We start from the raw sequence: 15,668 nt of genomic DNA on the forward strand, positions 1-15,668 counted from the left end.
TAGAGTATCTCATAAATAGAAATCACCCTTTTCAAGTTCTACCTAAGCTTTATTTACTTAACCACATGAAATTGGCCTGCATGAATCGTTCACAGCAAGTGGGGTCATCGGCTCCGGGCAGATCCTGCTTGATAGTAAATCCCTTTTGCGCCAGAACCCAAGATATACATTTGTAGCTTTCCCTGGTATTTTCGGGGAGGTCGAAGCTGGCTGTTCTTCCCGGGATTACAGGGGTAATGAAGTCGCGGATATAGATTGCCTCCAAGGACAGTAGCTTCCATTCCTCCCCGACAAATTCGAGCCGGGAGATAAATCGATTGTAAGATATGCACTCAAAAAGCTCCCCGCCATGTTGAAGGCGGATTGAAATTGAGCCTGTTGATTCGGTGAGAGCCTTTTTGCCGTTGAGATGGATCTCCACGGGGCATATTGTATGAATGGCATTTGTACCACCACTGACCATGCCTTCGGATCCGGCGACGAATCCATCGATGTCTCCCTGGAACCTGGAAGCCATCTCAGGATCATGGCAAAAATAGTTGATTATGAAAAAAATCTTACCAAGTGATGTCGATACGTGTTTTCGAAGCATCGGGGTGGTAGGAATCCCGTAGATTTTTCCACTGACAAGTATCCCTGTAATAGCGCTCACGCACAAGGAGGGATTTGATCCGTGCCTCGGTGAGGATCCGGTCGGTTGAAGAAGCCATCGTATTCTTAAAAACGAGAAATATATCTTGCAACGGTGAAAATTGACAAAAGCCTTGGAGGCGACTCAGGCTGGAATTTTGTGAGCCCAGGAGGGAGGAGAATATCTTAAAAGCACTTATGCGCAGAGCCTTCCGGCCCAATTGGTTCGGAGTGCGGATTTAACGCCCGGATATATCAAAGCTGCCGCTATCCGAGTAGTACTACTAGTATGACGTTAACGACATTCTAACTCTAGTACTACGCCTTTACGTTCCATCTGGGGACAATCGACGTTGGAACACCCTACTGGTACTATTATCACCCCGGGCCCGGGTATGCACTATTTTCGCCCGAATTTATATAGCACCTGGGCATGAAAAATCACTGGCAGATTCAAAGCAGATGATATTTCCAAAATTGATCCACCGAATTCCCAATTAAGACCTGGCTCCTCAAGCAAAAAAGGCATCAGGGAGTCATTGAGACCAACTATACGTTCCCAGTGATCCTCTATTGTCCAAAACACTGGCCGGCATAGGCCGGGGACACCGGAGTTACCGTCCACGTGCTGTACCTCGCCGTCCCCGGAAGTCGGCAATCAAGGCGAGATATTAGTAATAATGCTTCCGCATTGCGATACCATGGTTGATAAACATACCTAGGTATTTTCGGTCTGAAGCTCGAGGGAGGTGAGGCTTGGCGCAGCCAAGTGTGGCTGCCCATCTCTGGAATGTTCACATTGCCCTGTCCTAAATTACTATTCTGATATGGCGAGTGGACCGAATGTTCAAGTTGGTTGCCAATAATTATCTGTACCTTGACACCCAGGGGGCGCCTGGCTTTGTCTTGGGAGACTTAATTGGACTCGGATCTAGTGATTTGAAAAATATTTGTCAGACCAACACGAGCAGGTGCTCTGTTCAAGATAAACGTCGAACTGGTCAAACACAAAGAATGAGAACTCTATTAGGGTACTACCTTTGCACCTGGTCAATTTCCCCCTCAGACTAGGTAGACTAGTACTACCTAGCTACCTCCGCCCCTAATTCCACCTGGGACCGCCATCCGCCCATCCCACACCTGGGTACTAGAAGCCCCCCCCAACATGGTCCGGAGCATATTTACTCAGGAAACCACCTATCCTTGAGTTGGACCCCAAATCCCTGTCCTCCCAATATTTCCGTATCTTACTCCATTCTGGTAGTTGTAAGAAAGCTGTGTGAAATCGGCGAAACCAACACGACCTCGCTCTTGGGGACGTCCATTTACACGCGAAGAAAGCAGAGAGCATCCTATGTCTGCAAGGTCTGCCAGGAAAGAAAAGTTCGATGTGATGTTTCTTTTCGCGATCCGCCTTGCACAAATTGTCGGATGGATGGGACAAAATGCTCTGTACCCTAATATCGGAGAAGACGGTAAGAATGGCCATTCAAGCGGGACATTCATATGTATTGACATAAAGGAAAATTTCTAGGTATAGATTTGTTAAAAAATGTGAAACTGCGGAGCCACTGGTGAGAGGTGAAAACCCAAGCAATAGTTTGGACAGCTCGAGGTCTTGTGAGTAAAATGGCCATTTTTTACTTTTCCGATTTGGGCGTCGCATCCACCTGCGCACTGCACATTGGCTTGGCAGAACTGATTGTTCTTGAAAATTAGCCTATCGAGCGAATTCCGATGTGAATACGAATTGCATCGTAACATGGCAAAAATCCAGCTCGACAGTTTTTGACCAAAAAAGTGACATATTTGATAGATCCGAGCCTTTGTTTCCCTGTTTCAAGGCCGTGCCAAGCAACCTGCAAAACACCGAGCTGTCTTATCTCAACAGAAAGGGTGCCTTTGAAGTCCCCCCGCCCGATCTGCTACGACAGCTGCTTACGGCATATCTACAATTAGCTTATGGTTATATGCCAATTGTAAATCTCCATGAGCTTTTGGGGAGCTTCTCCCGCCGACTGCTATAAGCCGGCTACCCTTCCAATGCATTCTGTTCTCTGGAGTTGCATTTATCGATATTCTTGATTTAGAAGCAGCTGGTTTCACAAGCCGCGGCGAGGCACATGATTATTATTATTATTACTTTTGATAAAGCCCGAGTGGGTGCCCCTTTAGAGCTCGATAGATACCTGTTCCACCTGACCATTCTGATCCAGCTGTTTTATGACTTTGATTGCCAGCAAGACCCCTTCATTGTGATTCAGGCTTTGACCATGATATCGAATTGTCATCAAAAAAGCAAGTGCCACAAAAAATCATTGCGTTGGATTGAGTCTAGTCTTTCTCTCGCCTTCAAACATGGGCTCCACTGTGAAGACCTTGCTGATGCTGGAAGCATTTAGAATGATGGTCTACGAAAACGAATCTGGTGGGCTATTTACAGTCAGAGCAAGATTGTATCCCTCGGCACGAGCTATCCCTTGCGGTTGATCGACCCACGAGAATTAAAGGTGTCTCTTTCCTCTCTGCCTGATTTTGATTTCCGAAACTTCCCTTCTACAATACTGGACTTATTGAGTAACTGCAGCATTATTCGATACATTGATGAGCAGGAAGCTTTGGCCCAATGTCTTTGCAGAAGATCAGTATTTGTCTCAGCTTCGAATAAGAGGCGCAAGTGCAAGGAGAATCTTCATTAAAGACATTTTGTTTCCACTCCAGCTTCGAATCTCGTTCATATCCAGCGACCTACGCAGGGGATGACGTCCTAAAGCCCAGGTTACTGCCCAAAAGCTTTTTGGAGAAAATCTATCAACCGACCAAAGACGAAAAAGCTCTCTTTCCCCATCTTTATTGTCTCTGTCGCCTATTGAAAGGGCGAAAAAGCTCTATGATCTCCATTTGATGTTGCTGAAGACATTTTCCCACCGTCTCAGCTGCTGATATGTGAAGCCTGTTATCTTATTACAGAAGTAGATGTTTTCAGAGAACAAACTGCCTTGTTGAGCGTAGAAAGATTTGGATGGTTGCTGTCACTTTCTAAGCTCAAAATGTCAAAACTACTACTTTACTATATTACACCATCTAAAAACCTTTTGGAAAAACATGATCTCATTGTATCTTACTCTATCCTAAGGGACCTAGTATAGTAAGCTTAACTGTAGGGTAGTCAGAATGTTTAATATACCGGTAAAACTCATCCTACTACCCTTAACGTGTTTCACCACCGAACCGCCACCACCACCGAGCCGCCACCCCACCTACATTACAACGATATATATTGAATATTACACAACCACCATATAATATATTGCAAAAACTAAGCACTATTCACAACCGGGCACCTATTCCGCTTGTGCCCTGGCTCTCTGCAATTAGTACAGCGCTGTACAGGCCTCCTAGTCGTCGTCTCTGTAGCTGCCGGAGCACGCCGTGGCACCGGGGGTATTGCCATTTGGTGCTCATGCTCAATTTGTAGACGTAATTGCATCTCTTCGGCAGTTATTCCACCTTCGTATACCAATTGCTTATTAGGTAAGGCCTTTTTTCGCTGCTTTCGTCCATTCTCTGCCATTACACGCTCATATGTAGTCGTCAGTATTACAAGCTGATTAGCAAGTAATTGTGCACCTTTGGTAGTCTGCTCCAATTGCTGATATATATCGCTATTGGGTGAAATATCTCGATACTCTAGTAATCACTTGATTGATGCTGCCTAGCGTCGAAAATTGATAGCTTTTGATGGTGTATGAGGTATAAATTCATGACTACTAGTACTACCACGTAATAGTGGTAGTGTAGGTAACGGGGATGAACCTCAAGTTTTGAAAGTACTACCTCAGACGTATATAGAATAATACCCAATACCATAAAACTGCTAGCAATTGTAGAGGTTGTGTATATTGCTGTATGTATTACAGGGTACAGATAAAGAAAATCGAGCTTTTTAATATCTGTAGAGCCCATACGGGCAAGATCTTATACAGTCTGACCATAGAAGTACTTTAATACACCAAAACAACCTATATCAAGAGATTGTAATAGATACAATAAATAAGATAGTATACAGATTGGCACAATATTACTTTCTATACATAGAGCATTAAATTAAGGGGTAAGATAACTCCTATAGCTATCCATGACTAGGAGAGACCAGGCACTATATTGACGCTTCTTAACGTATAGGATAAAGGAATTTTCAAGCTATAAAATACCAATTTGATTAGTAGTCTATCTATTATTACTGACCTTAAAGCACCAGTTATCTAGGACAATACTGCACCAAGTAGATATAAAAACCTTAGCTTTAAAAATGATTGTTGGAGGTAGAACACCATCCAAATAGATACACTCAATTATAGTAACCCACTCCCGGTTACTAGGCTATACAACTTTTCTTTTTCTCTGCTACTCCCGACTAGTAATTACTTTTGAAGTACTAGTAATCCCTATTACAAAGCCAGTTTTATTAAAGTTATAGATATCGTTATCAAGGATACCATATTTAGCAATAATGTTGCGATATTAATCGAACCACTCACGAATAAGCTCCAGATCTTCACATAATGCATACTGAGCGGTGTAACGACGTGAAAACCGGGTTTTTAGCTTCTCACGGTGTGCAACAAACTGAGATATCCAATTTTTGCTGATTGGTAAGGGAGGGGTATTAATAGAGCGCTACGTAAGTAGAATATTGGCCATCTCTTTTACCATAGCTAAGGTAGAGGCCTTACCACGCATATCTAGATCCAATATCCATCACTCAAGCGAATCCTCTTCGATTTTGTCCAATTTTGAGCAATTTGCGTAAGTGGTGTTACGATAACCGATCCCCTTAACGCAGTCGCGTAATGTTGTACGAGGTACCTCATAAACACACACAGCTTCAGTAATAGAAGCTATTTTCTTGTTTCTTAGCGCCTGTATAGCAAGTTCGATCCTGCCTTCTTGCTCAATGAGTTTGCGCGTTCATCCGGTACGAATTGGTGGCATAGTGGTGGTTTAAAGATGGAGGTGCTACACGCGACGCGATTTTTTTGAGGTGGTGGCGGCTCGGTGGTGGTGGCGGCTCGGTGGTGGTGGCGGCTCGGTGGTGAAACACGTTAATATAAGTAATTCTTTCTCTTCCAACTATAAGTATCTTTTATTATGTAATTACTCTGGGAATTTTAATAAGTTCTAAGTTTATAGTAATGCTATCTCTCATTTAAATCTTGGGATTTACTATTATATATGATAATAATATATATTAATTTTGAATTATCTGAAACTCTAGAAATCTTTTATTAAAATACCTTCTCGGTTCCCGCCAATCTAGAATTACGCTCAAAATATACCCACTCTACAACAATTTTATGTAGATACAGTATTATAAATTAGTACGATTTTTGATAGTATCTTTAAGAATGCAATATTCTGCTAAGATACTATATTCTAGGCCTATTTATAAAATAAATTAGAGTACAAAATCTTACAAACTTGAGAAAATCAACAAAGATCACGCGTTATTACTGCAGAGAAGATTAGCACGCATCAACAAGATATTTAAGATTAGTAGAGAAGGGGGGAAAGTTAAAAAGGGGAAGAAGAAAAGGGGAAGCACTTATAAGGAGAAGAATTTAGAAGAGAAAGTAATCTTAGAATAAAGAAGAAGAGTGCTACTACTAAAATACAAATGTTATCTAATAATACGATAGAAATGCATATTGAAAGATGGGAATGCTTGCTAGCAGTCTTTCAAGGAGGCAGGTCGATCGTACAGAGACAAAACCACCACACACAGTATGCAGGCGAGTAGATAAGCTAATAACCACTAAAATATAATCTCCTAAAATATCCAAGTCATCATAAGGAGTACACTGATATCGCTACTACTATAGGAAAGAAAAAGACCAAATCATAATACTTAATAGGTATGTGTATTCCTAGAATACTATAAGACAAACTAAATATCTCCCTGTAAGTAGATAACTTGTTACTAAAGCTCTAATTATATGACTCCGACGTCGAGAGCAGAATCTCTATTCCAATATGTAGTATATTCATACATGTAAATACTCTTCCAGGATTAGAGGATAGACAGTAATAATTGGCCTTGTCTTATGTTAAAATATTTCGAACGATAGATTAATTGCAGTTTATTATATATTGCTGATTGGTCATGATGATTAGTCGCACATTTTTTATAACGTTACCCTTTCTTTTTACGGCAAAATACATGCATACCTGTAAACCTGACATATAAACCTTTTTGGCCCGTGCAATAGGTTACCTCGTATTTGACTCCACCTAAGGCCGAGATAGAGAGATATGGCACCCTCTGTTATCTGTGTTGAACTTATGCATTTTATCGCACTGGCTACTGTATACTTACATTTGCCTACTAGGTGTTCCTAAAATTCTTGGATTATATCAATGTGGATTTTCAGGGACATTCATTGTGCTACAGCGCCCAATCTTGGGTGACCTCTAAATGATATGCCTGAATCAGAATCTTGCTATATAATATCTAAACGGAGGTGATAGCGAGGCTTGGATTCTGATGCTGCTTATCCGCTTGTGTCAGACATTGATCTATAGGGAAAAAAAATAATGGAGCTGTTGTTATAAATTATAACATTTCTTATTCGAATGCTCATAGTATTAGAAACTTCTCTATTGTCGCTTGTACTCTGAGGCTCGCCGGAAGGACTTTCTCAATCTATGTCTGGTGTTTGCACACCCCTGTCCAGCTTCTCCCGATGTTCAACATGATGAAAGAATAGCTATATGAGCTTCTGACGGTAAGCAATCTTGAAATTTCATTGTTATGGGTTCTTAAAAAATAGTGAATGAATATATATGGCTTAATAATTATTGAGAATGTTCTCAGGTCATTTTCAAAGAATGGACGCTTAACAAGTACTATCTGAAATAGAGATATAATTGTGATCCAATTCGCCACAATATTTGTGGTAAAATATTCCTTCAGAGATACGGGATCATCACCATTTCAACGGTTGAGTAAACGGTGAAGGCTCCACAAGACGTAATTATTTTTTCAATCCAACTTGGTTTTAACTTCCCCTACAGGAGTTTCTTTTTTCACTCTTATCAATAGTAATAAAATTTTTGTTGACTCAATTCATTGATGATGAAGTGCATATAGACTATATTTTACTGATTCAGGAGTTACATTCATCAAGAACTTCAACCTCGATTCACGTTACGCACGAAAAGAGTTGAATTTGCTAGCCCGGTCGGCTTTCGTGACTAGAAATTAGCTCACTAGATACCAAGCCAAAAACAATACACATCATTCGGAATCTCAATACACGTTACGGGTTGGATCAAAAGCTGTCTCTCCACCTTGACACACAGAGACTCTTTCTATATCCCTCCTTCTAGATAAGATAATCTACATTTTGCTGATGCATGTTTCAAGTATAGAATTATATTGAAAAATCGTGTTGTACGGGATGGCGATATACATACCAGTACCTGTATATTGAATTTTGAATCACAAATAATAGGCAGGATTTGCGCCGTGTTTTCTGGAGAGTACAGCTCAGCTTTATAATCAAAGTCCATTAGATGAAAGAAGGAGTAACTTTATCATATCGACAGCATTCACAATAATTAAACAAGCTTATTAATGCAGTAGTACCGAGATACTGCGAAAGCCTCACTGCTACATAGTTCAGGGGAATAACCATAAGGTTCTGGAGTTGAATTTTGGCAGGAAGACCGAAAATTACTAATGCTGCACTCCACGAGTACGAAGCTTTTTCTACAGGCCATGCGGACTGCTCGTAGCCCCCAGCTTCAGAAACACATAGACAACTCTAATAGCAATACACACCCTTCCCTGCACGATACGGCAAACGATGTGAATGCTCCGTGCCTTCGTTAGTGGTCATATTGAGCACTGAGCTCATCACCCATGATCGGTTCATGCATAGATCGAATAGATCATTTCGTACATTGTAGCTACTTACAAAATACTGTTTTGGTTATATCCAACCCCACCCCCCACTATTCGCGAAGTGCTCTCCGAGCAGTCAAGGAGAACAGGGTGCTCACTCCACCTTTTGCACCCACATGCCCCAGATCGCAAAAAGCCCGAAATAATTCCGCACATCCTAGGGACACATCAGACTGATTAGCGCTATATCGAAATACTGTAAAAGCTGTATCAAGTCAGCGGCTAGTCAGTGCTTAAAAGAAAAGAAAAGAACGGAATAACTACGTGGCCATCTGAGCACTGCTCCCAATCATTGAAAATGCTGATCAGTCGCTCTCGAGACGCCTCAAATGCATGGTTCGGATTGTCAAACTGAGATAACTGCTAGTTATGACGAGCCAGCAGCAACTATTTTTCGTTCTCCTACCGTGCGTTATCTCTTTTCAGCTCCTCGTTGGTTTCACCTAGCTTCCCACTGCTATCATGATTCGACATGCAGGACTCCCACAATCGTCCGTAGAGTCCCCAAATCTGGGATGCCTAGAAGGAAAGTTTGGATTGTCCCGCTCGAGCTTTGATTGGGCTTGTAGGATCATCTAGAAAGGCTCTACTAATGAAGATTGATCTTCGTTGATTTTTGGCTGGGAGGCAGACTATATCGATAAGCATCGTACGCGATTCGACTGTTTAAACTAAATGTTACCGGCATAGAAGTTCTCTCATTTGTAAATAGCAATTCCAAGTGAAATGGGTTATTTTGGGCCAGAACTGCATTGAGCTGAATGTTTGCGTTGTCTTGTGTATCGTGGGACAAGGTCAAAGTACCGAATTGGTTTTGCAGGATAAGGTACTGTACCCACGCACAAATCCATTAACCCCCGGCGGCTGAACCGAAAGGACTATTAATGATTAAATATTCATGCTTTAGTTAAGTCTGTGCCACCCCTAAGGCCATACAAGATTTCTTTCAGTATCTTTCATCTCAGATGTCAATATCTTAGCGAGTCCTTGCGGGTTAGTGTTAAGTTAGTAGACTTGCTTGGAGACTATTCTCCGAGTGTTCAACATCCCATCCTTCGTAATTAAAGTACGTCTACCGTCCCTGGTACAAGGTAGTTGGTAAGGGTTGTATTAGGGTCGGGGTAGGATTAATTTGTGTTAGTTGAGATATTGAAGTGGGGTCAAGTCAGCCCGAGGCTACTACAAACTATATTAAGGCTTGTACTACTTCTAGGTTCAGTTTCTAGTTCTAATTAATGTAAGGTAATCTCCTATTTAGCAAGAAGAAAATACTTTCTTGGTAGGTGTGGGTTATCCTGTAATATTTCTGTCTAGTATATAGTCCCCTTCTAATATTGAAAGATAAAGTATTCTTTAGTCTCTTGTAATTGTATTTAATTATATTGATTCGTCGGTGCTATATTAATTTGATAAAGATGTCTATTATGTATAGCCATTTTAGCCAGGAGTTAAGCTAGTACAGTTACTTCATTCCACAATAATCGATCATATAGCTTCTGGGCGTATTTCCCTGGTGATACTACATCTACCCTTTTAGCGTGTCTAATCTTTTGAGTAGGAATTTTCTAGTGGCTACTCAGGATCGTGCGATGTTTAGGGTGGTCAACTTGATTCAAGGGATATATGCTCGCGGGGTAGTGTCTTATGTTGTAACACGGGCCTGCTCTCTTGTAAGGCCTAACAGTTAATTATTCTTGCTATTCAGAGTTTAGTAGATATCTATCTAGTTTCTGTGTCTCCGTAGCCTTTTAATCAACCTATATATCTGGTAAATATGTTCCTAGCCTAACTGCTATCGAGGATTCTTTAGTGTGAGCGTTACTGCTTTATTTTTTGTGAGTAGTGTGACCCTATACTATTTTAGTTACCGTAGTGTGCTTAGTATATATACTACTTATATTAGTTTATTAGAGTATAGAGTCTGCTTGTTTTTGTACCTAGTGTGACAGAGAAAGTTTCCAGCCCCGGTCTTCAATACCAAAGTAGCTGCTTCTCAATCATTACGTTAAATCCTACCATATTATTCGACGCTAAACTGCTGACTTTGATCTGTATGACTCCTCCTGCTTTAGTACCTATCTCTAGTAAAGTATAACTCTTACTATACTATGCAACCGTTCCTCCTATAGTCCCAATATAAATAGATCAATAGTTTCTAGTTTTTCTATCTTAATATTTTTTTGCGTGTTTGCAATCTGATAGAATAGAGAACAGTAGTATCTTGTGAATTTCTTAATATAAGCTATACTCCTGCGGAGAGGATTGGTTATTGCTAGGGTGTGAATATCTGTCCACATCTTCACAGCTCGTCTCTAGAGCCGTTGTTACACCATAAAAATGTAAGCCTCCACTTCCGCTACGCTGGTCGCAACTACAAGGAATAACCCGATATTCGTTTGCACTCCTATTCTTTATAATCCGTTAATCGGCCCGATATTTTCCTTCTTGAAAGTGTGCATCCAGATATTGGAGGCATATTCCACCACCGGGGCCACCGTTGAGGTGAATAACTGCTGTACTGTTGCTGGGGTTTGACCTCGAAGTCTTCGAAGCTCCATCACTGCCTCCAGGCCCTTGGACCCTGCTCTCGCGATGTGTTCCTTGTATTTGAGTCTCGTATCCACTATGATACCAAGAGTTTTAACATGGTCTCTAGGTTCAATAAAGTAAGCCCCTTGCCGATATATGTACTTCTGAAAATAAAGAGGAAGGATGTGATTCACCTGTAGCCTTAGTAAGTACTATTAAGTGGGCTAATTATAAGGTAAAAATTGACCCGTCGTCCCTCGCGGTGTCACAGATCGTGACCTTGAAACTTCAGTCTGCGGTGAATTCTACATGTGACTGAAAAAACGAAAACAGCAGAACCAGCAACATATATTCAATCAAGGCGGTCATCTAATGGTCAAAACTGCGCAAATCGGGCGCCGCCTCTGAAGGCCTTGGATGTCAATATCCTATAATTGAAAGTCCTCTTATGCTATTTGTTGCTTTTCGCATCGGTATTTGAATCTTGCAATACGGATTCATAAGTTAACCGAGGACAATAGATAGATGATTATGATATTCAACTGTCGGTCAAGCCTTTTTATAATATACCCTTGCGCACATTGACTCTTGTTCTCAATCACTTCTACACCAATTGGGGTCTGTAATTCTGTGATACAGATTTTCCTCCGATGTGATACTGATTGAGAAGCAGGTGACCGTATTACAAAGAGTCTGATAAAAAGTCATTAAGGTTGAGTAGTATTTGTGAAAAGTTGACAGTATATATAATATGTACTAGGCCGTGGAAAAATACCCGAGAGGGAAAGCTCGCTATTATAAGGCAGGTCTTACGAGTTTGGATTAGATTACTATTGGGGATACATAAAGATTGACTGCATGTAAGAAATCCTGGTTTCATTGACAAAGCTTCCAGTAAAATCAATCCAAACCCTGAAATTAAAGTCATCCACTCATTATTCAATCCCCATGTGTTGAGAATATCACTTGAGACTAATAGATACTCTCAAGACTCACCGAGACAAGACGACTACGTGCTATCTAAACTGTCTCATTATCTGCTATTGATTTCGCATGACGATTTCTTTCTTTGATGAATCGGAGGTTTCATTCCGGAGGGCATTTCTTGGAATATTTAACTTCGCATGCAAGCAGCCAAATGTCACTCCAGATACATATTGAGTACTTCCAAAACGACATCATCGTCGCCTGGTGCGCAAGTGAAATGTGGCTGAGTAGCCATTTTTTTCGTTCTCAATTGCTCTGAAATTTTGCCTGCAGGAGCATAGAAATCAATAGTTCAATGGCTGTTTCGTTTACATAATCCATCGTAAGGTGGAAATTTGAGATCCGATTTCAAAGACAATCAAACTAGCTGTATCCGGAGGCTGGCATCCTGTAATTCGACTCTAGGCAACCCATAGATTAGTTTCCACCGAGAAGATATTACTTCTTTATCACATAATGGAATAGGGGCGGCACGATGTTGGTGGCACAGATATTGTCTCAGGTAGCTAATAGCTTCGGCTGCTTGCAGCATCATAGCTTTCAACTTGGAGATCATGAGTGTAAGATAAATGGAGAGCGACGAATGTTTTTTTTATTCGCCTCTGTTCTCCAAAGGATGGCTGTACGTGGTATAGGAGCTTAATAAAGCCCCAATGGGTATACGATGCTTTTCAATGAATAGAACGCTTTCTGGGTCCCGAACCTTTTGGTGGCGTGGTCTAGGTTTATTTCTTTGCGACTGATGAACCAATCAAAACTAGTCGATCTAGAGAATCGCAATCTGGTTTTCGGAATTTCATCACGATCGCTTGATGGCAAATTAAAATTGCTTGCGTACTGCACTTTGTCTGCAGTGGGTAGTTTACAGTCAACGAGAAGCAGATTTAAAAAGGAGGTTCCTCCATAAATTTCGAAACGCATAATACGACTCTGTCTAGTCTATCGGACCAGGCCTCAACCATAGGACCGTTGGGTAAAGACTTAGCTCCCAAAGGCAGCCTGTCTTAACAAACCAATTGGAAATACGACTCAGCTGGCATCTTAATATCAGATACCTTTATAAATTCCCCGCAATGTGCTTCTTCAATCAAAGGATCTTCATATGTGGGCACTGGATTTGGACAAGCTTTGTTGACCAATGCTCTTTCGAATATCGTATAGGAAAGAGATGTGGTATCAAACTTATCCATGGGACCGAATATGATGTAAAGAAATGCGCTATTTGTTCGAAAATCGAATCCAAGTCACGACAGCTGGATGCTGCAGTTGTGGCTCAACGACGCATCGGAAATTATGGAAATTTCAGTCAGACCTTAATCGACGAGTCTAGAGATCTGGTCATCGGCCTCAGGGATGAAATATTGCAATTACAAACAACACAACAGTATCGGAGAACAACATTATAACTGGACTTTTCAAAGGATTGAATGCTTATTCTTGTGGCTTGTTATCAATATCAATGGATTATGATCGCAACTTCGTCCTAAATGTGTTGAATAAATTGTTCAAGCCACATGCCGGATATCCTTATATATACGAGTCTTTCTGTCTATTTGATCACGAGCCAAGGAGCCAAACAACAAGAGCGACTGACAATATCGCTCAAACTACCATTTCAGCTTTTTCCCTCACGGTAATTCTATATGTTAAAGCACATTCAAACTCCTTTGAGAGGTCGTGGGATTATTAGCAGGCATGGCAGACAAAAAAGCTTCATACTTTGAGGTATCCTGTTTCAATTGGGATATTGGCCGTATAAATAGACTAAGCCTCAATTCTAAGGTAAGATGAGCCTCTATCTGAGATAAATTTTCTAGATCAAGCATATAAACTCATATCTGAGACAGAAAGAATGATCTGCTGTCATTTTGAGCCATTATCTCTTTCAAGGTTGAGATAACACAACTTGGGAAATGGCCTGATTGCTCAAGAGAACCCGAGATGAGATGTTCAGCAGAGACCCACTTCTAGGGGTGAGGATTCACACAGCATGTCCTCCTAGCATACAAGTATAGGCAATGGTATAGAGGTCGGGCCTTTATAATAGGAAAATGCAGATTTATTACAGTATCCAAGGACGGGTGCGATTGCGGATATTAAGAGCGTTAGAAATTCGCCACGACGCTGAAATCTCCCCGAGGACAGTTCAGATTTCCATAGCCCTTTCGGCAGTTTTAATTTTTAATTATATCTCAGATTCATATGTATTTTTCGCGTTGCGCCAGACTGGCTGTTTACGCAAGTATTCGAAGTGTATGGGGTCGAGTGGTGAAATGTTCGTCTGCTTTGTCATCGTGTTTTAGCTCAGCTGCTTCCTGATCAGCTGTCCTAAGCCCGCCCTAGAACACAAATCGACCTAGAATACAAAAGATTATTGAAAATTTCTTCCAGGATTTCAAATTGACATACTGATAGTTTAGTTTCTTCTCTATGCCCTCTTTGGATTATGCGGGCCCTGGACAAGGCTTGATGATGCCACATCTTGTTCATGGCCTTTGCAGCTCTAGATATCGAACATATCGTCTCGTGTTTAAGTGTGGCTTGGAACTATTCAAATAATTTACACACACTGATCACTTGTCAATTGGAACAAGTCCGGTCATAATGGCTTGGTGGGCGGCAAGTGTGCCAACCCTGTAGACAACTTTCCGTCAAACAGACAAAGACTCGCTAACGTGGCTTTCTGAGGCTTTTCTGACGAGCTGGCCAACTGATCCTGGCTTGGATATTTCGGTGAGTAAATACGGTAGATATGACTAAACTGGGAGGAGGGATTTAACTTTGGCTCACATCTCCACGAAAGATGAATAACAATTGTAAGAGCGACTATATTTGGATGATTCGGATAAAAATAACCATCGAGACCAGTAAAATTGATATCTGACAACTTTCCTTGGTCCAACTTTCAAGAATGATACCCCAAATCCTTCTAGACTAGCCGATGATTACGTGGGATGCCGAACCCCCCCAGAAGACTCCCAGAGATGAACGCTCACCAGCCATATTTTCAATCTCATAGAGATATAGAGCTATGTCACTCTTTCCAATGAGTAATTTGCTTAGATTGTTGCCTTGAAACAGTATAACAGCCAGTCTTGTTCACTCTACCTTACTGGGAAATCCAGAATTTGGAAAATGGCATATGGGAAGTTCTGGCTGGGAGGAAGAGTTTTGGACAAGCATAGACTGAAACTTTCCAAGTGCCCGAGCAATCCTCCTGAAACCTAAAAGAGCACCAACGAACTGAATTTCAATTACTGTTACGACTCATGAGTCCGCTACCGTCGTCAGGTTAAAAGCAATGGGAGGAGGCATTTGGGGTTTTTTCACCCCATTTAGAGCTTGAGATGTATTTATGTGTGATAGTTTCGGCTTAGCTGTTACTAATTGCAAGCCGAGTAGCTCTATTATATCCAGCCTTGATAGAGAGGGCAAGGAGAATAGATGGTGGATCCTTTATGTTAATATCTTGTAGATACAGCAAACGATACTCATACTAGGATCATAATCGTGTCATTATAACCGGGTTTTCAACCTTTGAACCAAAATCCATGTA

The 15,668-nt window shown here is 41.2% G+C and overlaps 1 protein-coding gene across 1 annotated transcript; it reads right to left on the bottom strand.

Moving 5' to 3' along the window:
* Positions 1–49: 49 nt before the first annotated feature.
* N7533_006410 (uncharacterized protein) lies at positions 50–710 on the bottom strand (the record flags this gene model as incomplete). The annotated part of the gene is made up of 2 exons (XM_057103060.1): positions 50–506; positions 562–710. The coding sequence occupies 2 exons, from the start codon at positions 708–710 to the stop codon at positions 50–52; spliced, it is 606 nt and encodes a 201-aa protein (XP_056962690.1).
* Between the last annotated feature and the right edge of the window lie 14,958 nt (positions 711–15,668).

This window comes from Penicillium manginii (assembly GCF_028828005.1).
Source record: "Penicillium manginii strain IBT 31320 chromosome Unknown utg000004l:1.0-7231830.0:1.0-7236170.0, whole genome shotgun sequence".
NCBI lineage: Eukaryota > Fungi > Ascomycota > Eurotiomycetes > Eurotiales > Aspergillaceae > Penicillium > Penicillium manginii.